This window comes from Diplotaxodon limnothrissa, linkage group LG9 (assembly GCF_057381915.1).
Source record: "Diplotaxodon limnothrissa isolate DT_005_m linkage group LG9, D_limnothrissa_male_GT1.1, whole genome shotgun sequence".
Taxonomy (NCBI): domain Eukaryota; kingdom Metazoa; phylum Chordata; class Actinopteri; order Cichliformes; family Cichlidae; genus Diplotaxodon; species Diplotaxodon limnothrissa.
Window position 1 is genome coordinate 17,832,078 of NC_140604.1, and position 27,822 is coordinate 17,859,899.

The 27,822-nt window shown below is 39.1% G+C and overlaps 1 protein-coding gene across 1 annotated transcript; it reads right to left on the reverse strand.

The window, feature by feature from the left end:
* Nucleotides 1–822: 822 nt before the first annotated feature.
* Nucleotides 823–7,553, reverse strand: LOC146625398 (uncharacterized). The gene is made up of 13 exons (XM_085362037.1): nucleotides 7,296–7,553; nucleotides 6,499–6,635; nucleotides 5,929–6,235; nucleotides 5,200–5,282; nucleotides 4,975–5,027; nucleotides 4,645–4,687; nucleotides 3,419–3,489; nucleotides 3,128–3,217; nucleotides 2,696–3,006; nucleotides 2,402–2,580; nucleotides 1,934–2,103; nucleotides 1,190–1,404; nucleotides 823–1,090 (listed from the first exon to the last, which is right to left on the reverse strand). Exons 1-13 carry the CDS (start codon nucleotides 7,483–7,485, stop codon nucleotides 855–857), a joined length of 2,085 nt encoding a protein of 694 aa, XP_085218163.1. The 5' UTR covers nucleotides 7,486–7,553; the 3' UTR covers nucleotides 823–854.
* Nucleotides 7,554–27,822: the final 20,269 nt, after the last annotated feature.

The window sequence follows — 27,822 nt, forward strand, 5'->3', positions numbered from 1 at the left end:
GTATTTGAGTTCTTAACAAAATGAATTAACCTTTTGCATCAAACTAAATGCAAGGTGTTGTTATTGCTTAAGTTGGTTAATATATATTCATAATTTTACACATAAGTATGATACAGCAGTTTATAACATGTCACTGCATGCGTTGATTTATATAGTTCCATATTGTCAGCAAAAAATCCTTCACTGTTCTATTTTCATTTTGCAGATATGGTTCAAGAGACTGTGGATTTGCTGTTGAGGAGAGGGAACTGGATGTGTTTCCCGAGGAGGGGCTACCGGTTGGATTGTGTGGTGATCCAAACATTGAGGAATATTTACAACAGGCTGTACAACAAAACACACTGCAGCAGCCACAAGACTGGGAATCGGCCACAGAACTGTATTTGGCCCTGAAGGACATAGCTGGGTTTTAGATACCAACTGAACTTCAGTTTGTAATGACATTTGTCAGAGTTACTCTGACGAAGACACACACTGTGTTGAAACGTTAGTTTCTTTCCTTTTTTTGCACCTAATAAAACCTTTGGACTTGAGTGCTCCAGCCCTTCTGTTTTTCCTTCATTTTTTTAATGTTAGTAGTGTTTCCTTTCCCTCTTGCTAAATTGAATATAATATTGTTCATAATATACAGCAACTGGCATGAATTTAAATATTAACATTTAACCACAAGGAAACATTTACAAATAGTGTCCAGCATTTCTGTCACTTTTCCAACATACACAATATTAAGAAAAAACAACTAAATGTTTAACAATATGGAAGTTGCTTATCACATGAATGTGTTAGGTTCAGCTGCCGTTGGCACACTACTTAACAGGGTAACTCAGTAACTGTAACTTGATGACCTTGCTGATTTAAGAACATCCAAATCCTGGAGCATTTTGAATTCCAAAGTCCATGTTGGCCTTAAAGATGCCATATGAGTCACAGATGGGTAGCTTCAGAGTATTTGCACAGGTGTTTGCAACTGGAAAAGGCGAATCACTTAAAAACTGGATGCATGGTGGTGGTGTCATTCCTGCCGGTGGAACTGCCGTCAGCCCTGTGGCAAACATCATCAAATCTTCCAGACACACTGCTGTTGCCTTCTCTGAAAGAAGAAAGTAAACACTGTAGTACATTACAGAAAATTAATTTCCTTACCTCTCCTTTCATAAAACTATAAACAAATAAAAACGGCCATTCAAACCTTCACAATCAAGGAGATAATCTGCCCAAAAGCCAAGTGTTAGGACCTCCTTATGCCGCTTGTTGCTTCCTGCTGGGCTGAGATCTGGTCTGAACATGCTCTCCAGTTCTGAAGCAGTCAGGGCCTTTGCAGAGAAGCATAGGAGTGGGGCCAGCACACTGGAATGTTTTTGCAGTGCACTTAAAAAATTCAGACTTTCCAGTCCATCTTTAAATCTGCAAAGGATAGACAAATAACTAATAATTGGTTTATAGCTATGACTATTGCAGTCTTCTAAATTGTGTTTAAATGACTTTACCTACTAGATCTTTCATTATAAATTTGGACAGATTTCAAATGCATACACAAAAATAATTAATAGTGCTCATAAATTAACTGTGACAGCAAAAAAAGAAGAGCTCATTGGGATTTCAGCATTTAAAAAAAAAAATAGTGCTTTCACACTGGAATAAACAAGTGTGTCGAAAAAGGGATCACCTCTTTTTATAAATAACTGAAAAATTAATCATGTTGCATGACTGATTATTATGGGTCATTGTGAACAATAAATGTATACTAAATTAGAGTTCTAGTGTCAAAAGGTTAATAGCGTGCAACAGTGGCTCAGGAATTAAGTTGTTGTTCATCAGATCACCGGATGCTACCGAATCAGTTTTTTCATATACATCTGAAGGTCTGAAAATGTCAGTGGCTGCTGTGATGAGCAACTGGCCATCCTGAATTTAAAAGGAGTAATGAGTTTACCGTTGTATGACACTTTGGTTTCTTTCAAGGATGTACCATCTGAGGTATTCCTCCACAAATGCTTGTTTCTCACAAGGCTTGACATTTCTGAGGCATCCAGCAGTTTGGAAGATTGTGCTGTTTTGCAAAATAAGATTATGCAAAGACTCCTCTGATTCAGCTTTCAGGACCTATAAAAAAAAAAAAAAAAAAAAAAAAAAAAAAAAAAGGTTTACTGTAAGAAAAACAAAAATAATTTTCACTACTTTTACGATTCATTCAAACATTGGATTAAAGAAATAATCAATTTGTTATTTCACTTGTGTTGTTGGGAGGTGGAAATCTGTCCTTTCAGATTACAGAATCTACCTTGAACCTACTTTCAAGATATGATCCAACACGGATAACTGTTATCCTGATTTAATCTTTTAAACTGGCCCCAAGTGTCTTCTAAGTAAACCCATTCCCTGAGCCTAGGTAATTTTCTACCTGATGTAGAACTTTTGTGATCTCCTCATCTTGCACATCTTCTACAGTGGCGCTGAAACTCTGATTCCCTGTGATGTGGTTGACCAGGTTCTTGGAGAGGAAATGTGGTGCTGGTCCCCCATGCACAATGGATACAGCGATCATCTTTCCTGCTAAAAAGTACTCATCTTGCCTGGCAGCTGTAATACAGGGCACATAATTATCATGGTTAATTGCTATTAAATATGCTAATGAAAAAAATAAGCCAATTTTTATTAAAATTTCCATTGTAATAATTACGGAGAAAACATCCACCTCTTGAATTATATACAAGATAACGGCTCTCTGGAGGTCCATCAAAGATGGGGCGATTTCTCAGACTGCCCATAAGAAGTGTGAGGAATTCACGCCTCGGGCCACCTGTATCCAAACCGTCTTCAAAGCTGCCAGCATCATCATTAAACTTGATGAACATGTCGTAGTTGTCAGAGTATGTGCTGCGTCGAAATCCTCTAACAGCTCCATCCCATACAGCTGACCTTGATATATTGAACCTGCTGACCTTCTTGTGGTCAAGTTCCAGTGCCAAATTTGCAATAATTTCATGTGCCTCCAAATTGGTGTCTCTAAAAAAAAAAAAAAGGGAAACTTATTTTTTAAAGGTGTATATACTTCTCTCATGATTGCATGATGTCTTGTACAGAACAAGATGGCGGTTAATTGGATTCAAATGTTTAAATTACTAACACAGGTTCTTCTGGGGGCTCAGCTTTGGCTTCGTTAGGAGTAGGATCTTCATCATCAATCACAATCGGTTCAAACAGCTGTGTGTAGTTTCTGCAGAGTGAAAACATGTACACAAAGTGTAGATGCAAAAATACAAATGCATAAACATGCAGTTCCACTTTTATAGAACGATTCTACTATTTATTTTTCTGAAGAATCAAATGTAAAAGAGTCAAACTACATACATTTATAATAATTGTGTGTATATATTTTGCGCAAACCTCTGGAATAATTACTCAAGATACAACGCACCTGTAACAGGAGCTCTCGACAGTGAGGCATTCAGTAGTGCCTGTATCGTTTTCTTCTTCCAAATCTATGACCTGGAAATACAGAAAAGAGGATGAATGAAAATTCATATTTGACCAATTGATAATTATTTTAATATAGGGAGCCTAAGTCTCCTCCCCTTCTGGTCTGCTCGTGGGTCCCTGAACAAAAGAAAAATGAATGGAAGTGAATGGAGCTATAAAAGTTATTTTCTGGTCTGCTTTGCCTTACTCTCTGAATCACACATATGTTGTACTTCAATTTAAATAATAAATAATTGTGTTTCGACTATGTCTGTAATGTAATTTGAGATTTGTTAGCTTGTAAAAATTTGTCCTTAAAATGACTACAAGTCAGATGTCGCAAATATGATGTCGCCTCAGAAGCTTTTCTCCCCCAGCGTAGCTGCTAATTATCACATGGCCAGATTTATAGTGGTTTTCTCCACATCATCCTGGAAGAAGGATTCGAAGCTCGCTAAACAAAACTAAGCTTTTCCTCTTCTCTGTGTCTGGTTCGATGATGTCAATTTTGTGAGACGAACATTTACATTTCGCCACGTCTTTTCAAACAAAACATAAAATAACCTTTGCCACCTGTCGCTTAAGCACTTTTTGGCATCAAAAATGTGTTTATATACTTCACGGACATCATATTTTAAATCCATTATACACATCAAACGGGATCAGAAAATAATTTTTATTGGCTCATAGACTCCTATTTTTTTAGCAGTATGGGACCCATGGTCCGGAAGTAGATGGATGTATCTTAGGTTTCCTATCCCAATAGATTATCTAAAGGTACAGTAAGTAAGAATGAAATAAGAAATCCTGTGGTCAAATTTGTGTACTACAGTCTATCTTTATAAACAAACGAGTGACTCTCCCTCCTCCCGTTCCATGAGTTTCATGGCTACGGATCAGCGCCAGAAGATTCTAGATGACAAAGACGAGTCATACACAGTTAGTTTCAATGTAACCTTCCTTCCAACATGATTGAGACATTAGACTGCTTTGTGATTATTTCACTTAGTGTACCTTTAAGGGGTGGATGTTATAATCTATTGATAGTATGAAAATTGATGATGTGAAATGCATTGTATAATAACAATGAATGTAATAAGCAAACAGTGAATCGTCATCTAATTGCAAAGTAAAGGCGGTGGAGATTGTCTGCTGCACTGTTTTACTAATAAAATAGTTTTTTACCTGTTGTACTTCATTAGCAAGCACAAGATCCCCAGCACCCTTCCTTAGAGAACAAAGAAAAGCATTATTGTTGTGTACTGTGAAAATATTAATTGACACTTTGAAAATATTTAAGCATCTTGATTAACAAACAAGCAATACAAGTATTATGTAGTCCATGTTCCAAAAACCATATACAGAATGAATGACTGTGTGTTATACTTGTATAACTATGCATGTGACAAATAAAGAACCTTGAACCTTTAACCTTGACAAAAGTGTATATCTCATTAATACAAAAGTTTAGGCAAAAAACAGTAAAAGATTACATGTTCTTAAAATATCACTTACTCATATTCTGCCGCTTTCTGTAAAGGACTGCTTTCATGTTGAAGTTCCCATGGCTGAAACAAACAAACAAACACACGCACGCACGCACGCGAGCGAGCACGCACGCACGCACACACACACAAAATGTATTTCACATATAACTATTAACTGTTTTACTGAACTGAGGCAAATGGTGGTGGCTAAACAACAAGAAAACTCTATAAAAAAAATTTAAATTGTACTTACCAGTGTATCAGCAAGATCAAACTCAGAGGGCCTTTTAATAACAATCTCGGGGTCAGAGTCAGACAAGTCTGAGTTTTCTCCAACTACAAAACATGAAAACAAATCAAGCTAAGCAAACTAAATTCATACTAATGTATGAAACTTTATTTGATCATGAATAATAGATTAATACGAAAGGCATAAAGTTAGCATTTAAAAATCATGACTCAGTAGATCCAAAAATGGCTGAATTTCATGTTTCCAGGAAGAAACATAACATATACAAGCTAATTTAGGCAGCAATGGTGGCAGAGGAGTTAAAAGCCCGCCCTGTAATCAAAAGGTTGAAGGTTTGAGCCCTGCTCAGTCTGTCACAGTCGTTGTGTCCTTGGGCAAGACACTTCACCCTCCATGCCAGGTGGTGGTAGTGGGAGGGATAGGTGGCATCTGTGTACAGCAGCCTTGCTTCAGTCAGTGAGTCCCAGGACAGTTGTGTCCACATTGTAGCTAATCACCAGCAGTGTGTGAATGTGTATGGGTGAATGACTGGTTTTGTTGTGAAGTGTCTTGGGGGGGTTGTAGAACCCTAGAAGTTGCTATATCAAATACAGGCCATTCACCATTTTAATGTAGGTATGCTATTGACTTGCGTGCTTTATGCGTAATGTTATCATTTTACAATTTCAAAATTAGCAGTTGTTGAAACTAAGGGAATGTGTGTCAAAATCAAAACAAACATTAGCAGCTTACCATCTTCAAAGTCACTCTTCAAGCAGATGAAAACAGTGATTCTTTGATAAGGCTTGCCAACTTCAGCCTTATAAGCCTCAAGTGTAAATGGTCTTTGTGTTCCAGGGACAGTAATGACCTCAGTGCCATCCGGATACAGAAGAAGGAAAGGTCCATCTTTTAGATCTTTGTTAAAGTCCTTCATTTTTTTAACAGCTTGATTGAGCAGACTTGTGGCAGTAGCGTCAGGGTCTGTTGTTAGGAAAATAGTTTTTCCACGGTATGGCTTCAAACCACCCTTTTTTATGGTCATCAAGCCGACATTTTTCTGTAAGGAAAAACACATGAACAATGGGCCAAGTAGATACTAATATGACTCTAAGCAGATCTATTCAAACTTGAATATTTATTAACTGCTAAAGAGGGATCTTCCTGACAACCTAAATGTACAATTACTCGTAAACAATTGTTCTTATTCTGGATAGCTTTACTACACTGAACATTTTTTACACAACTCCCCTAAGGAATAACAAAAGAATGTCATTAGAAAATTAACCTCAACTTGTTTTCAGACTGAGCTAGCCAAACTACCTGAACCTTTCTTTTTTCCTTTTTCTTTAAGCCCTTCCTCCCTTCAGAAAACTTTTGCCTCTCTTCATTTTTCTTTTTTCTGTATTCTATGAAGGTGCTGAAGGTTGGAGTCGGGCAGTTTGAGGTAGTCTGTGATGCTAAAGGGAAACAAAGGAAAAATGTACTACAATGTCACACATTAAAGACATTCATTCATGTAACATTCCATTGTCCACACAACACGCAAATAAGGACAACACTGAATAATCTCACTAGAAAATTTCTACCAAGGAATGACAATGCAACTGATACTATTGACCAATACAATTCTACACCAGTAAGTTTTAATGTATAGACACATAATAGGGTTAGTTCCTAAAGTTAACCAAACATAATAAATGAACTAATTTATTATCGTTTCAGTTGTGGAAATGCTCAGAGGACTGTTCCACGAAGCAAGCTAATCCCAAAAGCCAGGCTCACTCTGAAAATCCAGGCTCGATTGCCCCAAATTCGGTTCCAGGAACGAGGCTAACCTGCAGTCTTTCTGCTCATTCATTATGCAATATGCTTGTGGACAAGTCTGGTCCGTGGCACCCTAGCTGCGAGGTTTGTTAACACTAGAACTGCCCTCAAACCTTCACTACTAGAAAGGTCTTGAGCAGTCATTTTGACAGCTGCGTGCATTTTCAAATGAGCCTCGATTTTCTGAGCTCGCTTAGTGGAACAGCCCTCTGGTCTGCTATGGGCTGGAAACAGCTAACGCTAGGCTAATAAATCAATAAATAACAAACATTTTATTATGCTTATTAACTTACTCAATGGGAGTGAAGTGTCTCCGATGCAAGATGCGTGATAAAGCCTCTCGCCACAGCCGCTGCAAAAGTTCGGCGACTCCTCAACCAGCTTTTTCCCACAGCTAGGACAAAACATTCCGCCGTTCTTCTTCAAACGAAATGCGCCACAGGCAGAGTAACTTCCGGTTCCAAAGACGAACAGATCGGACATCCAATCAGTGATGTCTCCTGTTGCCGACTGGTACCTACCCTTTCCGGTTTTCTTAATGTAATTGTGCTTCTCAATTTGTTTTTGTGATTCTTCTTTTGTTTTTGTGCTTCTTAATTTGTTTTTGTGATTCTTCTTTTGTTTTTGTGCTTCTTGATTTGTTTTTGTGATTCTTCTTTTGTTTTTGTGCTTCTTGATTTGTTTTTGTGATTCTTCTTTTGTTTTTGTGCTTCTCGATTTGTTTTTGTGATTCTTCTTTTGTTTTTGTGCTTCTTAATTTGTTTTTGTGATTCTTCTTTTGTTTTTGTGCTTCTTGATTTGTTTTTGTGATTCTTCTTTTGTTTTTGTGATTCTTCTTTTGTTTTTGTGCTTCTTGATTTGTTTTTGTGATTCTCAGTTTTGTTTTTGTGCTTCTCAATTTTGTTTTTGTGCTTCTCAATTTTGTTTTTGTGATTCTCAGTTTTGTTTTTGTGATTCTCCATTTGTTTTTTTGTTTCTCGATTTTGTTGTTGTGTTTAGCAATTTGTTGGTGTGATTTGCACTTCAGGGCCTCTCAATTTTGTTGTTGTGTTTAGCAATTTGTTGGTGTGATTTGCACTTCAGGGCCACCGTAGTTTAAGCTCCAGAGTAATTGTCCCACCCTGCAGTCATTAAGACATACATTAACTTTATCATTAAGAGAAGAGATAATGAGGCACAAAGATTTATCCCTGAGGCTCTGCCATGCAACAGACTGCACACTTGTAAGCACTACATCTATAGGCTAAACCAGGCTACTATAACAGGCAGGGCTGAGTAGGAGTTTTTTTTTTTTTTTCCCCACATTGCACCTGTATATCTGTCCCACTTTCTGCTGTTGTGTACAGCTTGCTGCTCCTTTTAGATTTTACCATCTCTGGAGGCACAAAACCCATTAAGTGAAACTAATATAAACAGGCAGCAAGGGTGAGGTTCAGCAGTTGCAGAATATCAGAAAGTATTATGCTTTTGTTACACTTTAATGATGGCTCAAGTTTAGAAGTGAGCTGAAACGATAGTTGATGGCTTCACCGATCCCTTCATCTTTCAGAATCCCTGCTATTTTGCCACAGAAGCACTCATTATTATTGGCTGACAGTACACGGCATTGGCCCCGTGCTCTTCATCCATCTGTATTGATGTGCCAGTGTGTCCATAGATGTTTTGGCAACACATAGTGGATCTGTGTTTGCATGCCTCCTGAGGATGATTTACAAAGCATTGATTTGGAAGCTCGCAGACTGGAGCACAATAAAACTGTTGTTTATGTTCAGGCAGTGAGTGTTCATTGTCAAGGGGAACAGCATCTTGTTTTAGGGCAATGTAGAGCACCATGGGAGTTAACACAACAAATCATTCCTTTTTAACTGCCAGGGATGCGGGTGACAGATGAGGCTTGTGCGATGCGCAATACACCAGCTTTTTCGCAATAAGTCAATAAAATTGCCTCTACCAGTTATATGAAAATGGGCCGCTGCAGGGCCATGATATACATTTCAATAAAGGCGGCAGATTGGAAGTGCAGCGAGACAAGGACAGAGCTCGAGAAAACAATATGTAAAGTCACGGCCAAGCCAGCAGTGTGCCAGGCAATCAGGCCAAATAGGGCCAAATGACTGTCTTGGTTCAAATGATTATGTGAGAGTTTAAATTCCCTTTTAAAGGTGGTAATGAAAATCCCTGCACTATTTAAGTGGCAATTTAAATGCCTGTGGTGATGCAAAATGTGCTCCAAACACAATGTACATTGACAGTTTAACTTACAGGGTAACAAAAAGATGTATCAAGATTTACAAAAGAAAACACAAAAAAGAGCAACCAATAGCCTAAAAACAGGAAACTTTTGAGTTTTCAAACCACAGAAAGCAACTATAACTTTGCCAGAAACTAAAACTGCTGCTGTAAAACTATTTGATCACATTCAAAGCAGGTACACAGCTAATATACTTTCACCTGTTATCAAGTAAAGTGATTCTAATTAATGGATCTGACCGGGAGGTCTCTGTGTTGCTCAGTGTCAGCATGCAGAAACACACATGGGCAGCCAGGAGCGAATATAAGATCCTCAAGAGTGCACTGCTGAAAGGCAGCTAAGGAGATGGATATAAAAAGGGATTTCACAGACTGAGCTATTCCCTGGAACACACTTACTATAATGAAAAGAAGCTGAATTATGGAACCACTGGTTTCATACAACAGGCCGTTGTGAAAAGGGTTTTGCACCTTCATAAAGTGCCCTTGTGGCTCCTTTCGAAGACGCACTGGGCTTCTCAGAAACAGACCTGAACTTGAGTTGGAAGTGTAAAATAATAGCTGCACTGGAAAGAAATTGGCTCCATTTCTTTTGACTCGACCACAACAACATCAGAAGCTTGTAAAAGTCAGCACTTGCATCCTAAAAAGATTTAAAGGCTAAATTTTCTCTGATCAAATCAGAAAATAAAAATATGAAACAACACAGACTCATCAAACAATGTGGGCTTCATAGATAATTGGCAAACCTTCTGGAGGAAACCTGGTCTTGTTAGGAGAGACGGCATCCATCCCACTTTGGATGGAGCAGCTCTCATTTCTAGAAATATGGACAAATTTATTAAACCCTCTGTGGTGGGGCGTGGTCTGTGATGCCGTGCAGGGAGGGCGGACGCACCTGCACGGCATACTTAATCACGCCCGCCTCGTTAAAAACACGGGGACTCAGGGGTTTGGGTGTTGTTGTGGTGAGATGTAAATAAAGATGGCTCTGAATGATACTCCGTGGTCCCGCCGTGCCTTATTCTCACCACACCCCCCAAAATATGACTATCCAGAGTTGGGACCAGGAAGCAGAGTTGCAGTCTTACACGCCTCTCTGCAGCTTCTCTCCTCCTGCTACTCCCCCAAAAACCCATCTCCATAGAGACTGTGTCAGCTCCAAAAAAGAAAAAAACAAACAAACTAAAAACCAGCAATAAACATCTTAAACATAAAAAAATCACAAAGAAAGAACAATACAGTATCCACATCTGAACCAAAGAGTAAAACAGTGAAATGTGGATTATTAAATATTAGGTCTGTCTCCTCCAAGTCTCTGTTAGTACATGACTTAATAATTGATCAACAAATCGATTTATTCTGCCTTACAGAAACCTGGTTGCAGCAGGATGATTATGTTAAAATTTGAATTTTAACATTTAAAATTTGAATTTGAATTTAGTTTAAATGAATCAATACCCCCGAGTCATTCTGGTGGGCGATATAAACGATATACGATAGAAACAATATAAATAAACGATAGAGATTTTGACTATATCGCTCTATCACGATAGCGCATGTTGATGATGTCATCAAGCTGCGCCTGTTTTGGTCGAAAGCATTGCAGCGGCTACAACCATTATCATCTGTAAATTATGGCGGGCGACAGTCATAGCAAAGAGATTAAGCACTTTTGAAATATGGGGAAAGCCAAAAACTGCGCTTGCTTCACTTCCATAACATTGATTCATTAATGTTGAATTCTCTCGCAGCTGTTCTATTCCCATGTTGTTGCAGTATATTAATAACTAACCTCTTATTGTGGATGAATGATCTCAGTTGTTCTCCTGACTGAAGTTTGGTCCGTTTACAGCATCCTGCTATGCGATTGCATTTGTCCCTAACCACCAGAATCCCTCACGTTAACTTTTATCGAGTGGAAAAAAAGTTGGCGTTCATCCTCCTGTGCTAATGTTATGCTAACATAGCTGTGTCGCTAGCAAGATTATATACCAGGTAGTCCAACTTCAGTAACCCTGCAAATGCAAATGCCACTGCTGTTTAGTTTTCTGTCTTCATTTATGTTGGAAGTGGTAGCAGAGCTGTACGTTTTAATAAGTTTCAAAAATTTCTCAGTCAGAACATGGTATGAAATGTTTAGGTGGAAACTAGCGAGCTAACTTCCGGTTAACTTCTAACTCCGTTAAATTTAATAAATTCTGTTTTCATGGATGCCTGGATGTAAAACTTAATTGTTACACCCCATAAAGCAGCAACGCTGATGATTTAATTAAAGATGAAAAAATTTAGACCGTTTTTAACTCTTAGTGTTCGTTTGACTTTGGGACCTGAAGAGGACGGAGTTTTGGACACAGATTACTCCGCGAATCTTTTCACTACGGCAGCCGTAATGCTCTGACAATCCATCAAGCAAGCAGTGCGGCTTACCAAAGTTGTACTAAAACATTTTTTTTAACAGATTTTTGCACGCAGAAATCGGTTTGAGGTCAATAAGCACAACCAGAATTCTTACATAAGGCACAATCTCAATTTTTGAGAAAATTAAAGGATTTTTCACATTTCACATGAGATTTCTTGATTATCTGATGATATGACATACTTGTTTTTACTGCCTTACTTTCAGTTAATGTATTTTGTTTTGCACTATGCATATTTTATATGCCATTAGGTCATTTATTGTGAAAATTCTCATGTAGGAACTATTGTACTGCATTTTGGTTCCACTGGTGCACCTGAGGGAGATGCACGCCCATGTTGATGTGTGAGCATGGCAAGTTGAAGCAAGAGAAGCCAATTTAATTAAGAGAAAGTTGTTTCTTAAAAGTATCTGTAAAGTGCTCATTTCTGCCTCAAAGCATGGGTCAGCCAGCGAGGTATGTTTGTATGTTATATAGATCATTTTATGTCTTTAATTCACTCGTCTTACTATCTCATTGGATTTTATGTTATGTTTTAGTTCGACGGTGGCGTAGTTTGTGATCAAGGTGAAGCTGTAACAACCCCAAGATCTTACAACTAACATTAAAGCCAACTTCATGCCATCAGTAAAAGAACTCTTTATTGACTTTAAGAAGAGGTAGAAGTGATAGTCGAACTCGAGCCTGCATGATTCCCGGCCCCCTGGTGGCAACATCGTGCCAGTGCACCAAGGACCAAGCTGCTGCAAATGTTAATGGACACACAAGTTCACAGTTGCTTCTTCATAAAGATGTCCAGAAGCCAGACATTAAAGTTTATGTTTGGAAAGATGACACAAGGAAGGAGAAACAATAAGGAACTGTGTTAAGCCTGACAACAACAGCATCACAAGTTAGCAAGAAGGGAATTAATGCACCCAAGTTCACAATTCATTACTCAAGTCAAGTTAAAGGGAGATTTTGCATCAACAAATAAGTGCATTACAAGAAAAACAAAATGTCAGACACAAATGAGACAGAAATTGAAGCTCCCAGTGCAGAACAAGCTGCAAGGCAAGTGGATGAAACCTCTTTAGAGCAAACAGTGCAAATAGAGCAACGTAGAAGTGAAAGGTCTCGCATGCTCACAGAAAAAGGAAAAGAATTCCATAATCAAAGGTTACAAGGGTTGCAACGTCGCTTTGACAGTATTTATGACAGATGGAAAGCATTAATCAAAGTGGCAAAAAAATCTGTTATAAAAGGAGATCCACCTGACATTCTTGAAGGTCACATGAACGTTGTACAAAGAGAAGCAGCCGAGCTTAATGATATTTATGATGAATACAGAGCAATGGATGGACCACCTCATGATATGCGTTCCAAGCTAGACAAATGCACATCAGTGACTACAGTAGTTTTGCAAAAGATCAAATGTCACATTAAAGGAGAAACTCAAGAGGAGATTGTATGGCCTGATGCAGGCTCTATATTTACATCCTCTAGCTCTGTTAGTGTCTCAGTTCATAGTCCATTTAAAGCCAATACAGTTCTTTCTAATGGTTCCTCCTCCAAAAGACAAGAAGCTGCAGCAGAGTATGAAGCCACAAAGGCTGTGCTTCAGATAATGACAGAACAAGAGAAGTACAGAGAAAGAATGCAAATGCTTGAAGAAGAAGACAAACGCATATTCGCAGAGCAAGCAGCTGCTGCAATGTCACAACGCCTCCTAGAGGAAAAGGAGGAAACTGAGTGCAAGTTACAAAGAGAAAAGGAGAAAGCGGCCCTGATAAAGAGACAACAAGAGGAAAGTGCTGCAAGGAGGAAGTCAGTTGAGGACTTAAGAAGAGAAATTGAAAGATTGGAAAATCTGAAAGGACTCAAGGCAGCACAGGCAAAACTACAAGTTTATGAGGAAGACTACATTTCAGTAAAGCAAGAAAGAGTCACTCTAAACCCTGCAAACTTACAGGTAACAGAGTCCAAGAATACTGCTAATCAACCCTTACAACCACGAAGAGAGTCAAATGTCACTTATGAGAGCACAGGTGAGCTTGTAAAGGTTTTGGCAGAAGCTATGTCAGCTAATAGACTGCCTATTCCAGAGCCCTCGGTATTTAGTGGGGATCCACTTAAGTTTAAGCATTGGAAGGCGTCCTTTCAGACTCTAATAGAGAGAAAGAACATTCCCACTGCCGAAAAGATATTTTTTCTACAGAAGTATGTTGTTGGCTGTGTTAAGGAAGCCTTAGATGGCTATTTTCTGATTGGCTCTGAAGACTCATATGAGGCAGCATGGAATATGCTCAATGAACGTTATGGAGAGCCTTTTGTCATTGCTAAGGCCTTTAGAGACAAGTTACACACCTGGCCAAAGGTCACAGGAAAGGATAGTGCAGAGCTAAGAAAGTTTGTGGACTTTTTACAAAGCTGCCAATCTGCAATGACTAATAATGAGAATCTGAACATTCTCAATGATGGCATTGAGAATCAAAGACTTGCTGCTAAACTACCAGATTGGTTAAGTAACAGGTGGAACCGAAAGGCTACAGAGTACCAGCTGGAGCACAAAAGATTCCCACGTTTCAGTTACTTTGTAACATTCCTGTCAATGGAGGCAAGTATCGCATGTAATCCCATTACATCATACCAAGCCATAAGACAAAGTGACTTTGACCAACCAAAGACAAAACCTCAACCTACACCCATTCCTAAGAGACAAGATACAGTGAAAATCTTCACAACTAACTCTACTGAAAGAAGCATGGTCTCTTGTGTGTTTTGTAAAAGAGCAGGACACGGCTTACACAAGTGTCGTAAGTTCACTGAGAAACCTGTCGCTGAGAGAGTCAAATTTATTCAAGGCGAAAAATTATGTTTTGGCTGTTTAAATAGTGGCCATCTCTCCAAGAACTGCAGCAACAAGATGACATGCAACACATGCTCAAAACGGCATCCTACATGCCTGCATGAAGAAAGACAAAGACAAGAGGCAAAGAAAGAACCACCTAAAGAGCAACAAGTAAGTGAACTGAAGGAAACCCAGCATCAGGTAACACAGTCACAAGACATAGTCAATGAGACCACATCTAATAGAGTGACTCATGAAAGTAAAAACACACAGACATCTGCAATAGTCCCAGTCTACGTATCCACACAAAATGAGCCAAGTAAAGAAGTACTGATCTACGCTCTGCTGGACACACAGAGTGATTCTTCATTTATTCTTAATGAAGTAGCAAATAACTTGGACACAACCAAAACTCAAGTTAAGCTCAATCTATCTACAATGTCATCCAAGAAAACTACTGTACCATGCACAAAACTTGAAGCTCTGCAAATAAGAGGACTGTTTTCCAAGAAGAAACTCACTGTACCAGTTGTTTACACACGAGACTTTATACCCGCTAATCGTAGTCATATTCCTACTCCAGACACTGCAAGGGCATGGTCACATTTGGAGCATCTCACTGAACATATTGCACCCCCTTTGGACTGTGATATAGGACTCCTTTTAGGGTACAACTGCACACAAGCCTTAATGCCCAGAGAGGTCGTATGTGGTGAAGAAAACCAGCCATACGCTCAGAGAACAGATTTGGGTTGGAGCATCATCAGCTACTGTGATTCATGTGATACAGGTAATGATGTAATTGGAGTAAGTCACCGCATCATTGTAAAACAAGTTATACCAGAGACTGAGTCACCCACAAAACTAAAGAATAAGGTTCATTACATCTGCAAGACACAAGTAAAGGAAGTAACATTTCCAGATGTAATCAAAGCACTTGAATCAGACTTTACAGAGAGAGCAGTGGAAGAGACAAGCATTTCGCAAGAAGATGTCCGCTTTATTACAAAGCTACAAGAAGGAATAAAGCAAAAGCTAGATGGACACTATGAAATGCCACTGCCTTTCAAGGGCGACAGGCCAGATCTTCCCAATAACATGCCAAGTGCAATGCAACGTTTAAGTAGTCTCGAACGCAGATTCAAAAGGGACCAAAGGTACTACACAGACTATGCAAATTTTATGGCGAACATGATAGCATGTGGTGACGCAGAGAAAGTGCCGGAGAAAGAACTCTGTAATACACCTGTTTGGTATATCCCCCACCATGGGGTATACCACCCTCAGAAGCCCGGCAAGATACGTGTAGTCTTTGACTGCTCTGCACAATATCAAGACACTTCGCTGAACATGCACCTGCTTACAGGGCCTGACCTCACAAACACTTTGGTGGGAGTGCTCTGTAGGTTCAGGAAGGGCTCCGTTGCTGTAATGTGTGACGTGGAACGCATGTTTCACCAGTTTCATGTAACACCTCAAGACCAGGACTACTTACGCTTCCTGTGGTGGGAGCATGGTGACCTAAGCGTTCCACCCTCAGTCTTTCGAATGAAGGTTCATCTCTTTGGCGCTGCTTCTTCTCCTGGCTGTGCCAACTTTGGGTTAAAACATCTAGCCACGCAAGGTGAGGGAAAGTTCACTCCAAACACTGTAAGGTTCATTCAAAGGAACTTTTATGTAGATGATGGACTTGTTAGTGTTATGTCAGAGTCAGAAGCCATAAAACTAGTCCAAGAGGCAAGAGAACTGTGTAGCACAGGTAAACTAAGATTACACAAGTTCATATCAAACAGTGAAAATGTGATAAAGTCATTGCCGAGAGAAGAGTGTGCAGAAAGTATTAAGGATTTAGATTTGGCACTTGGAGAGCCATTAATGGAAAGGGCTCTTGGTGTTCAGTGGTGCGTTTCTGCTGATGAATTTCAGTTCAGAATAACTGTAAAAGAGCACCCAATGACAAGAAGAGGAATTCTGCGCACAATAGCATCAGTGTATGACCCACTGGGATTTGTGGCACCGTTCATCCTAAGAGGAAAGCAAATCCTGCAACAGTTATGTCAAGAGAAAGTTGGATGGGACGAGCCACTCTCAAATGATCTCAGCACACAGTGGGAATCCTGGCTCCTAGATCTTCAAAACCTGTCAAAGGTGAAAGTTCAAAGACATGTCTTACCTGCAAACACAGACATTGCACAGTGTGAATTACACCATTTTTCAGACGCTAGTGTGACAGGCTACGGAGAGTGTAGTTATTTAAGAACAGTAACATCAAAGGGTGATGTTCATTGTGCCCTAGTCCTGGGAAAGGCACGTGTAGCCCCAACCAAGGTCACTACTGTCCCTAGACTTGAATTAACGGCTGCAGTAGTTGCCGCAAGAACAAGTGCAATGTTAAGAAATGAACTGGAGATAAGTGATCTTGAAGAACACTTCTGGACAGATTCCAAGGTAGTGTTGGGATACGTGAATAATGATGCAAAGAGATTTCACGTGTTTGTGGCAAATAGGATTCAAAGGATACGGTCACTCACAGACCCACGACAGTGGCATCATGTACCATCTGAAAGTAATCCTGCAGACCATGCATCAAGAGGACTCAGTGTCCAACAGCTACTCAACTCTAACTGGTTTAAAGGTCCAGAGTTTTTGTGGCAAAGCGAGCTACCTGTTGAAAATGGCAAGTTTACGGAAGTCAAGCCCAATGATCCAGAGCTAAAAACAGTACATGTGTTCAACACCAAAGTAGAAGAAAGGAGAACAATACTAGACCGTCTCACCAAATTCTCAGACTGGAGAAGAGCGGTTAAAGCTATTGCTCGTCTACAGAAATTTGTGAAGGATTTTAAAGGACTCACCCAAACAAAGGGTGAAAACACAAGTGTTGAGGACAGACAAAGGGCAGAACTGTTCATAATAAAACTTGCACAAGAAAACACATTCAGCAAAGAAATCAAGGACTTAACTAGAGGAAAGGACATTCAACTGAAGGATAAGACACACAAGCTGTACAGCCTAAGTCCATTTGTTGATGAGCAGGGAGTGCTCAGGGTGGGAGGACGTTTAACAAGAGCAACTCTGCACCCATATATCAAACATCCTGCCATTATTCCCAAATCAAGTCATGTGTCGTCTTTACTTATTAAACACTACCACGAAAAGGTGCAACATCAAGGAAGAGGAATAACTGTCAACGAGCTGCGCTCCAATGGACTATGGATCACAGGATGCAGCAATGCAGTTGCTTCTCACATCTACAAGTGCACAACCTGCAGAAAGTACAGGAGACATACTCAAGATCAACGGATGTCCGATCTGCCAGAGGATAGAATGGAAGCAACACCCCCATTCTCCTACTGTGGCATTGACTGTTTTGGACCTTTTTATGTAAAAGAGGGTAGAAAAGAACTTAAAAGGTATGGTCTTCTTTTTACATGTATGTGTTCTAGGGCAATACATATTGAAATGCTGGATGACCTTACCACTGATGCCTTTATGAATGCATTACGTTGTTTTATTTCTATTCGTGGACATGTAAGACAAATTAGGTGTGACCAAGGTACTAATTTTGTTGGTGCTAAGGGAGAGTTTTTGAATGCACTAAAGGATTGTGACAAAGAACAGTTGAAACAATATGGATGTGAGTTTGTTCTGAACACCCCCTCTTCAAGTCACATGGGAGGTGTTTGGGAGAGGCAAATTAGAACTATTAGAAGTGTTTTAACTTCTATTTTGGATCACACTTCTAAGAGACTTGACAATTCCTCACTCAGAACATTTCTTTATGAAGTCATGGCTATTGTGAATAGCAGGCCATTAACAGTAGAGAACCTAAATGATCCAAATTTAGAGCCTCTTACACCGAATCATATTCTCATGATGAAGTCCAGTGTTATTCTACCTCCCCCTGGTGAATTTGTGAGCCAGGACCTGTACCTAAGAAGGAGATGGCGCCAAGTTCAGTTTTTGGCCAATGAATTCTGGACTAGGTGGAAAAAGGAATACCTTCTCAATCTTCAACAGAGACAAATCTGGCAAAGAGATAAAAGGAATGCAAAGGTGAATGACATTGTTATTCTCCAAGAGGACAATTCTCCAAGGAACAAGTGGAAATTGGCAAGAGTAACAGAGATATATCCAAGTGCAGATGGAAGAATTAGAAAGGTTAAGCTTTTGCTCAGTGATTCAACCTTGGATAAGGATGGCAAAAGGACTGTCAAACCAGTGTACCTTGATAGGCCAGTACACAAAACTGTGTTATTGCTAGAAGCAGAATAAATGCTAAATTGTAAACATGTTCCTATTATGATGTTTAAGTAGAAATCACAATAGTTTTGTGATTTGGTGGGAGTTTTACTGCCTTACTTTCAGTTAATGTATTTTGTTTTGCACTATGCATATTTTATATGCCATTAGGTCATTTATTGTGAAAATTCTCATGTAGGAACTATTGTACTGCATTTTGGTTCCACTGGTGCACCTGAGGGAGATGCACGCCCATGTTGATGTGTGAGCATGGCAAGTTGAAGCAAGAGAAGCCAATTTAATTAAGAGAAAGTTGTTTCTTAAAAGTATCTGTAAAGTGCTCATTTCTGCCTCAAAGCATGGGTCAGCCAGCGAGGTATGTTTGTATGTTATATAGATCATTTTATGTCTTTAATTCACTCGTCTTACTATCTCATTGGATTTTATGTTATGTTTTAGTTCGACGGTGGCGTAGTTTGTGATCAAGGTGAAGCTGTAACAACCCCAAGATCTTACAACTAACATTAAAGCCAACTTCATGCCATCAGTAAAAGAACTCTTTATTGACTTTAAGAAGAGGTAGAAGTGATACTTGTGGTTACTAAACAAAAAGTCCAGAACTTCAGCCATTCTAACCCAAGTATTAAAACAAGAAATTCACCCTCTAAAAACAAATTCACTTTAATCTAATATCTACAGCTGGAGAATTTTGGAATTCTACGACAAACGTTTTCCAAGTGGTTCACAAACAATAAATTAGACATTGATTTGGTGAGATAAAGAGTTATATTTCATGAGTCAGCAAGTGCCAGTTCTGGACAACAAAAGCATTCTCTAATATACTTCAAACAACAGTCATTTCAACAGTTATTTTATCATTTCAAAATGTTAGTACAATAACACCACAACCAATGTCCAGTGTGACTTCCAACAGTTCAAAGTAATGGGCTTCCATTGTACTGGTGCTAAATATAACTGAAAGCATTGAAAAATATGGAAAAACATTGAGCAGAAACAGACTGATAAGTGAATCCTGCTACAGATTGACAAGGAGGTTTTTGCTGCAGCACCCTCTTTTGCTAGACTGACCTAACAAAAGCCAGCACCCACTTAAAAGCTGGTAATGGAATACACATTTTTCCCTAGCAGTGGTTGCTGACTGTTATCTAGGCCTGTGTGCCTGAGGCTTAATGAGAAATTTATTAAGTGGATACACTCAAAAAAGTAAACTAAGGCATTTGTTTGATTAATTCAATAAACATTTGTCTATTTAACATGAACATATTGAATTTTTGTTTTTAAATCATTAGCACTTGTTGGTTTAACATAAAATAACAAAACGTTTAATGAACTAGATTTGCATTCTTCAGTTCAATGAAATGTAACTATTTTAAATCAACAACTCTAAAACTGATGCCTAGTGCGCATGCTCAAACTTCCCAGAAGTGAAGAGGCGGGAACGTGGACAAAGTTATGTGAACTGCCGTTTCCCTCTGCGGAATCTTCCACACTACAGGTAAGTAATAAATAACTGAAAGTATCTTAGTCAAACTAAGTTATTCCATCGGTTAATTGTTCAATAACGTTTTTAACTCCGAATGTGTAACTTGTCATTTTTCCAATGCAAGTCTGCATTGGAAATTAGACAGCGGGAGCAGAGCAAATACAGTGAAAATCGGGTACCGTCTAATACCAGATTTCTAATCCGCTCTGGCTATATTTATATCATTATTAGCATTTCCACTTATTCCTTTTCATTTTTTCTTGTTACCCGTTTCTGTAGCTAGTCTTATAGTGTTTTGAGCGGTCATTGATATGTTTAATACAATATTTAACACGTTTGTAATTCCCTTTCATGGTAAATGAAGTTAGCTAAAGCTAATATGGCTGTCTTATAGAACTTTTACCTTGCTCTGTTAGCAGTAACTTTGCTTTTAAATTACGGTTATTGCAAGACATGGTCTTTCTTCCTTTTTTCATTTGCATTTCTTCTTTCTTTCTCTCTTTTTTTTTTAAGCGTTTGGCCTCTCGCATTGATGTAAGTTAAACTGTAGCGTGCGCGAGTTGCTAAATATTAGCTGTGTCCAAATTCAGGGGCTGCATCCTTCGAATTGACTTGAACGCTAGTGCATGGGAAAAAGAGCATGAACACGAGGTCAGAGGAAAAGGCAATGGCGGATAGTTATGAAGATCGCCTGTAGGACCTTTACCGTAACTACCAGCATCTTTATTGCATGGTGTGAAACACTGCTGTTACATTTTGCAACCGATTGGATATTTATCCGTGAATTTTATATTGCAAGAAGTATTTATATGTTTTTGTATTTTTTTAAATACATTTGCAACAAAGTAAAAAAAAATCCACTGTGAAATTTTTATAAAATATTTTATCTGTTTTCTTTACCATAGTAACACCTCAAAGAAAGCTGCCCCCTTTTTCTGATTGTTTGTGCCTCCTCTTTAATACGTGGTAAGTTTTTGCCATCATACATTTTTATGATAGTTTTATGATTTAATCAAAAAGAAAAAAAGGGTGCCAATAAAACCATCCTTAAAAACTGCTTCTCTTTTTTTCTTTCAGTGACTTGTATGTGGCAGTGCAAGCGTTGTTCCATCAGGGAGAGTAGTGGGTACAAATTATTGAAACACTGTAGATTACATCACCATTATGGACCCAACCAGTGTTATCTTTGTATATATGTAAATTGTCCATGCACATTTAAGACTTGGTGTGGACTAAAAACACATGTTTACAGATGTCATTCTTCTCATTTTAAACAGACAGCTGTCAGTTCAGTCACTTTTAGGTGTAAGTTATGTGACTGCAGTGACCTTACCACAGAGAGAGATTATTTTGGACATATTGGATCACATTTATGAAATAGTGAGTATTACAGGCTGCTCTTTCAAGACAAATATCTTTGGTACATTTCACACAAAAAGAGGAAGCATCATTTAAATTCACTCAAAGATTTCAAGGTAGGTTTAGTGGTGTGTGTTGACCCAGCACAAAATTCTGATGACCCTGAAGTAGGGGTGGGCGATATAAACAATATACGATAGAAACAATATAAATTTGGCCAACGGTAGAGATTTTGACTATCTGGGGATGGGCGTTCAGGTACACACCGGCTCACTCCTTGGCGGCCGCTTATCGGGGCCTGGAGCCTGGGGCTCGCTCGGGCCACTTCGGAGGTGGGGTGCCCTCAGCCTCTCGGCCTGGGGCTCGGTCACTCAGGCACAGCTGGCTGCCGGCGGAGCTCACGGGCGCGTCACTGCAACTCCCCCTGGCTTCTGCTCCGCGGCTGCTGAGTGACCCCTCATCTGGGACTCTCCTCAGCTCTTTCTGGGACAGTGGCGCGGCTGCCCCTCTGTTAGTCTTCCTTGGTCTCTTGTGTTCTGGGGGCCTCTGGATGTCTGGAGTTTTGATCTCCTCCATACCTGCTTCATGCCCCGGAGGACGGGGCTGTGGCCCCCCCCCCCCCACACCCTCTAGCAGATCATTACATGAAGGAACCTTTAAAAAAAAAAAAAAACAAGCGCGTCCATGCTCACAGGTGTACACACGGGTGATCACACCCACAAACTACACCCTTTTTGGCTCCTACCTCAAAGCACACTGTGTTCTGTTGATCTTATGTGCTGCACAATAATGTTTAATATTTAGTATTTACTGTCATATTCCCATATATCATTGTGATGTTGTTTATTCTATTACTCTTGTTCTCTTCTGCTTGTTTTCTTTTTTCTTTCTCAACAGGTGATCCAGGTGATCGATATATGCATTTTCTTTTCTTTCTTTCTTTTTTTCCTGCCCATTCTGTTGGTTTTTGTTTTTTGCCCTTCTCCCCCGTTCCTCTTCTCAGCTGTTTCTCTTTCCCTCTTTCTTTCTCCCCTTCTTTCCTCCAGTCAAGTCTGTCCCGTATTCAGCAAGTGAAAATAAAATAAACAATAAAAGGTGAATCAAATGGACCATTATGGCAAGGCTGGGATGGTCAATTTGGTAAAGTAAATCCGTTGGGCATCTTTCTTTGCCTTTAGACAATAATTCTGATGGCAAAAGAGCCAAACGGGACAGGCAAAAAAAAAAAGAAAAAAAAGAGAGATTTTGACTATACCGCTCTATCGCGATAGCGCATGTTGAAGATGTCATCAAGCTGCGCCTGTTTTGGTCGAAAGCATCGCAGCGGCTACAACCATTATCATCTGCAAATTATGCCAGGCGACAGTCATAGCAAAGAGATGAAGCACTTTTGAAATATGGGGAAAGCCAAAAACTGCGCTTCCTCCACTTCCGTAACATTGATTCGTTAATGTTGAATTCTCTCGCAGCTGTTCTATTCCCATGTTGTTGCAGTATATTAATAACTAACCTCTTATTGTGGATGAATGATCTCAGTTGTTCTCCTGACTGAAGTTTGGCCCGTGTATAGCATCCTGCTATGCGATTGCATTTGTCCCTGACCACCAGAATCCCTCACGTTAACTTTTATCGAGTGGAAAAAAGTTGGCGTTCATCCTCCAGGTTCACTGTGCTAATGTTATGCTAACATAGCTGTGTCGCTAGCAATCACGTAGCACAAGATTATATACCAGGTAGTCCAACTTCAGTAACCCTGCAAATGCCACTGCTGTTTAGTTTTCTGTCTTCATTTATGTTGGAAGTGGTAGCAGAGCTGTACGTTTTAATAAGTTTCAAAAATCTCTCAGTCAGAACATGGTATGTCATGTTTAGGTGGAAACTAGCGAGCTGACTTCCTGTTAACTTCTAACTCCGTTAAATTTAATAAATTCTGTTTTCATGGATGACTGGATGTTAAACTTAATTGTTACACCTGGTAAAGCAGCAACGCTGATGATTTTACTAAAGATGAAAGAATTTAGACGGTTTTTAACTCTTAGTGTTCGTTTGAATGGAAGAGGACGGAGTTTTGGACCCAGATTACTCCGCGAAGCTCCTCACTATGGCAGCGGTAATGCTCTGACAATCCATCAAGCAGTTCGGCTTACCAAAGTTGTACTAAAACATTTTTTAACAGATTTCTGCATGCCAAAATCGATTCAAGGTCAGTAAGCACAACCAGAATTCATACATAAGGCACACTCTAGATTTTTGAGAAAATTAAAGGATTTTAAGTGTGCCTTATAGTGTGGAAATTACGTTATACAGAAGAAAAGAATATATCGCGATATATATCGCTACCGCACATGCTTCAAATTATATCGCGATATAAATTTTAGGCCATATCGCCCAGCCGTATCCTGAAGGTGTAGGTGCTAGTTGCTGTTGGAACTGAGTTGGTGTCAGGAAGTAATCATTCCACTGAAAATTTGGCAGAGCTTGTTGAACAGAACATAGCTGGGATATTGTTAAAATTGGAATACATATTTTAAATACCAGCCACAGCAGTAGATGGCTTGGTGGAGGAGTTGAGTTTTTTGTTAAGTTCTGCTTGTACTTCAGTCACAAAACGAACTGTTGAAGAGGTATTCAAGAGCCATAACCTTCATATCGGTCAGGCTGTTGTTGAGGAGCTTGCCAATAATGTGTGCATTTCTAACCCTGTATCAAAAATTTTAGCTAAGTGTGGCCCTCTAGGAACTTCATTTAAATGAAAACAATACTATAAGGTTAACTTTAGGGTCGTAGAGCCTGTTGAGTACATTTTATCTGTTGATCAACAAAAGTCATGTCAGTACATTCCTTTATTAAAGTTATTGCAAGAATTATTGAGTCAAAATCACTTACTTGATAGAGTGATTGAGCAACAAGAAAGGACAAGAAAAAAGTGAGGATTTGGCTGATGGTCTGAGTGTTTACAGGTCTTTCCGAGATGGCAAACACTTTAGAACCAATAGCCTTTTAGCTGTTGACGTGCTGAGAATCTCCATTACACTTTACATTGATGATTTTGAGGTTTGCAATCCTCTTGGAACCTCACGCAAAAAACACAAGCTTTGTGGTATTTGTTAGGTCTTGGATAATTTGCCTCCAGGCTCTCATTCAGCACTAACATTTACCTAGCTGTTCTTTGGAAAAGTGATGATTTAAAGACATTTGGGTTTGAAAAGGTGTTGGAACCCCTGTTAAAAGATCTTGTGATCTTGGAAGAAGATGGTGTGTTTATTGCTCAGATGAATGAGTTTGTTAAAGGCACCGTAAATTGCGTAATAGCTGATAACCTAGCTGCTCACGGGCTTGCAGGTTTTGTTAAAAAAAATTTCTGGGAAACACGTATGTAGATTCTGTGTCGCTAAGAAAAATGAAATTCAGTTTTTGACTGCAGATGTTTTTGAGTGTAGAACACGTGAACTCCATCAGGCTCACTTACAATCTGCATTGGAAACCTCAAGCCTGTGTTGTGGGGTTAAATGTGACTGTGTTTTGACTAAAAAAGTCTCTCTCATTTTGATGTTATTGCAGGCTTTACCCTGGATATAGTACACGATTTATTTGAGGGCATTATACCTGTAGAACTAGCAGAATGCTTGGCTGATTTGATCTCCATAAAGTATTTCACCTTAGAAAAACTTAACAGTTCAATCCAAAGTTTTGAATACAAATGGGAAGATAAGACAAATTTTCCTCACCTCATACCACATACCTAGAGTCATTGTGACAGCATGTTGACTGTAACATTCTCATACAAATTGTGATGTTGCCTCAAATGCAAATCGTTAAAATTTTGAGATTAGCAACGAGACACCTGGCATTGAGGAAAGGATGTCTTGAATACCAAACAGTATTAAGCGTTGCAATAAAGAATTTCTGGAATTTGGTATTGGAAGGAAATGGTCATCAGTATTTGTAAATAGAAATGTCTATGAACTTTGAGCTGTTTAGTACTAACACTTCTATACCTTTTTTATTTTACCAGCTGAATTAGCCTTTTGTCGAGTCCGGTCCCCCTAAGTTACTCTTGCTACGTCTGACAAACATGACCAGTGCAACAGATGTGCGAGCAGGCATGCTTCATAATGTTTGGTGCATTTATCTGGGAGTGGGGCCTTCCACACTGTTTAATCCATTCACGTTGTTTTTGGCTTTGTGACTGGAAAGAACACAACTCCTCTAGACACAATCTCTCGGGGTATCGGTGGGCGCACCACTTCACCATCTTGCTTGAAGTCAATGTTTGTCAGACATAGTAACGGTTGCTATGATGTGTAATTGGACAATGGCTCTTTCAGGGGAGGGGCCGGTGAGAGGTCAATTACGCCACCTCTTTTGTTTTATGTTTTTCCTTTACTATCTATGGAATACTAAGATTCTACTGACATGAGATGTTTATTTTATAATTTGTGTATTGGAGTAATTACTAACAACTACTTTCGTGGTGTAATTTCCTGTTTATTACTTTGACTACTTAGATTTTATGAACAGCATAGAAACAGTTTTACTTGTTTTATTTTACTTTTGCAAATTTAACTTTGTCGTCTTATATTTTTTCATGTAGGATACGGACAGTGAGGCAAAAAGCTACATGGAGCAAACTGTAATAGGCGTGTACGTCATCCAAAAGGAGGGTGCTGAACCTGAAGATGACCCAGAGGACATTGGTGTCCTGATTGAGGGTGTGGAGGCTCTCACTGATTTGGGTAACATTGCACAAGCATGTGCTCTGTTGTTTGGACTCATATACTGTTCGAACCTGAGCTACCCACCAGAACTTAAATGCACCTTTGAAGTCCTCCAGAAGATACTTTTAAATCTTGATGGACAAAAGCTCAGTTTCTGAAAAACGAGCTTAAGGGGTGAGAGCACTTGAAAATGACTGATAGAAGGTCTTGAATGGTTTATTGGTGCAATGGTGATTTCCAGTATATAATGTTAATATTTGAGTTGTTTATATTATATTTTTTTCTCTCATTTAAAAAGAAATAATTTTTTGTTAAGTTTTTGGATTCTCTCTGTTGGGCAAATCACCTTTTATACAGCACTGCAGATGATTTTTGTTTGTCCTTATATGGATAAGGATATGGATCGTTTTACTTCCTAAAATGTTGTTGTTGTTTTGTTTTGTTTTTTTAAATCCCTGTATTTTTTTCCCTATGGATTTTGTTGTTGTTGTATTGCACCCAAATTATTTCTATACTTTTTTTTTTCCATATTCACACAATAGTAATTCTATTTTGTCAAATGTTTTAACTTGCCACGTGGGAAATGTATTTTTATCTTTTAGTTTAATTTTTTAAAATACAGTTGACATATTAGTTTATTGAGCAAATTTTGCATTCGTTTTTAGTTGTGGAAGCTTTGGTTCCAACATAGTTCAGATGTCATTACCTGTTTAAATAAGTATTCTAATGTTTTACCTTTTAAAGTGGCATAATGCTTGCAGGTGTACAAAAATGGTAAGCTTTTAGGCTATGTTCACACTTCAGGCGAAAGCACATCAAATCCGATTTGTTTTTTTTTTATCCTATGCGACCCATATCTGATCATGGTATGACAGTGTGAACGGCGCAAATCCGATATTTTCAAATCCGATCTGGGTCACTTTCGTATGTGGTATTGAATCCGATACATAGCCGATGTTTTAGAAAGCGACTGCTGTTTGAATGGTGAGGTCGCATTAAATCCGTCTTTTACGTCACTGACACAAGACAGACGCCAATTATCAGCGCCTGAGAAGACATCGCGAACGCTTCCTGGCCATCCAGTGTAGATGTTAGTGAAACTGTTGGGAAGACAACGTGAACATTTTATTTGTATAATCTGCAGATTCTGACAGAAATCTGCAACTATCCTTTAAAGCACCGCTCCTCTCTAAAACAGCAATAAGGATAATTATTTATTTATTTACATTACTATGTAAATAAAAATATAACTTAAAGCAAAAATTGGGAAACGTAAAGTCCAAAGTCTTTATATTAAGGGCCATCAGTCAAACAATATTGTTTGCTCTGGGTCTAAACAGAGCGCGTTGTGTGTGACGTCTTCTTTTGCGCATGCGGGCCGCTTTGAGGGTTCACACTAGAGCGCGTTTGCTGTCACATTTTATTTGTAGTGTGAACAAGCAGACAAAAAAATCGGATTTGATCAAATCGGAATTGAGCATTAAGACCTACAGTGTG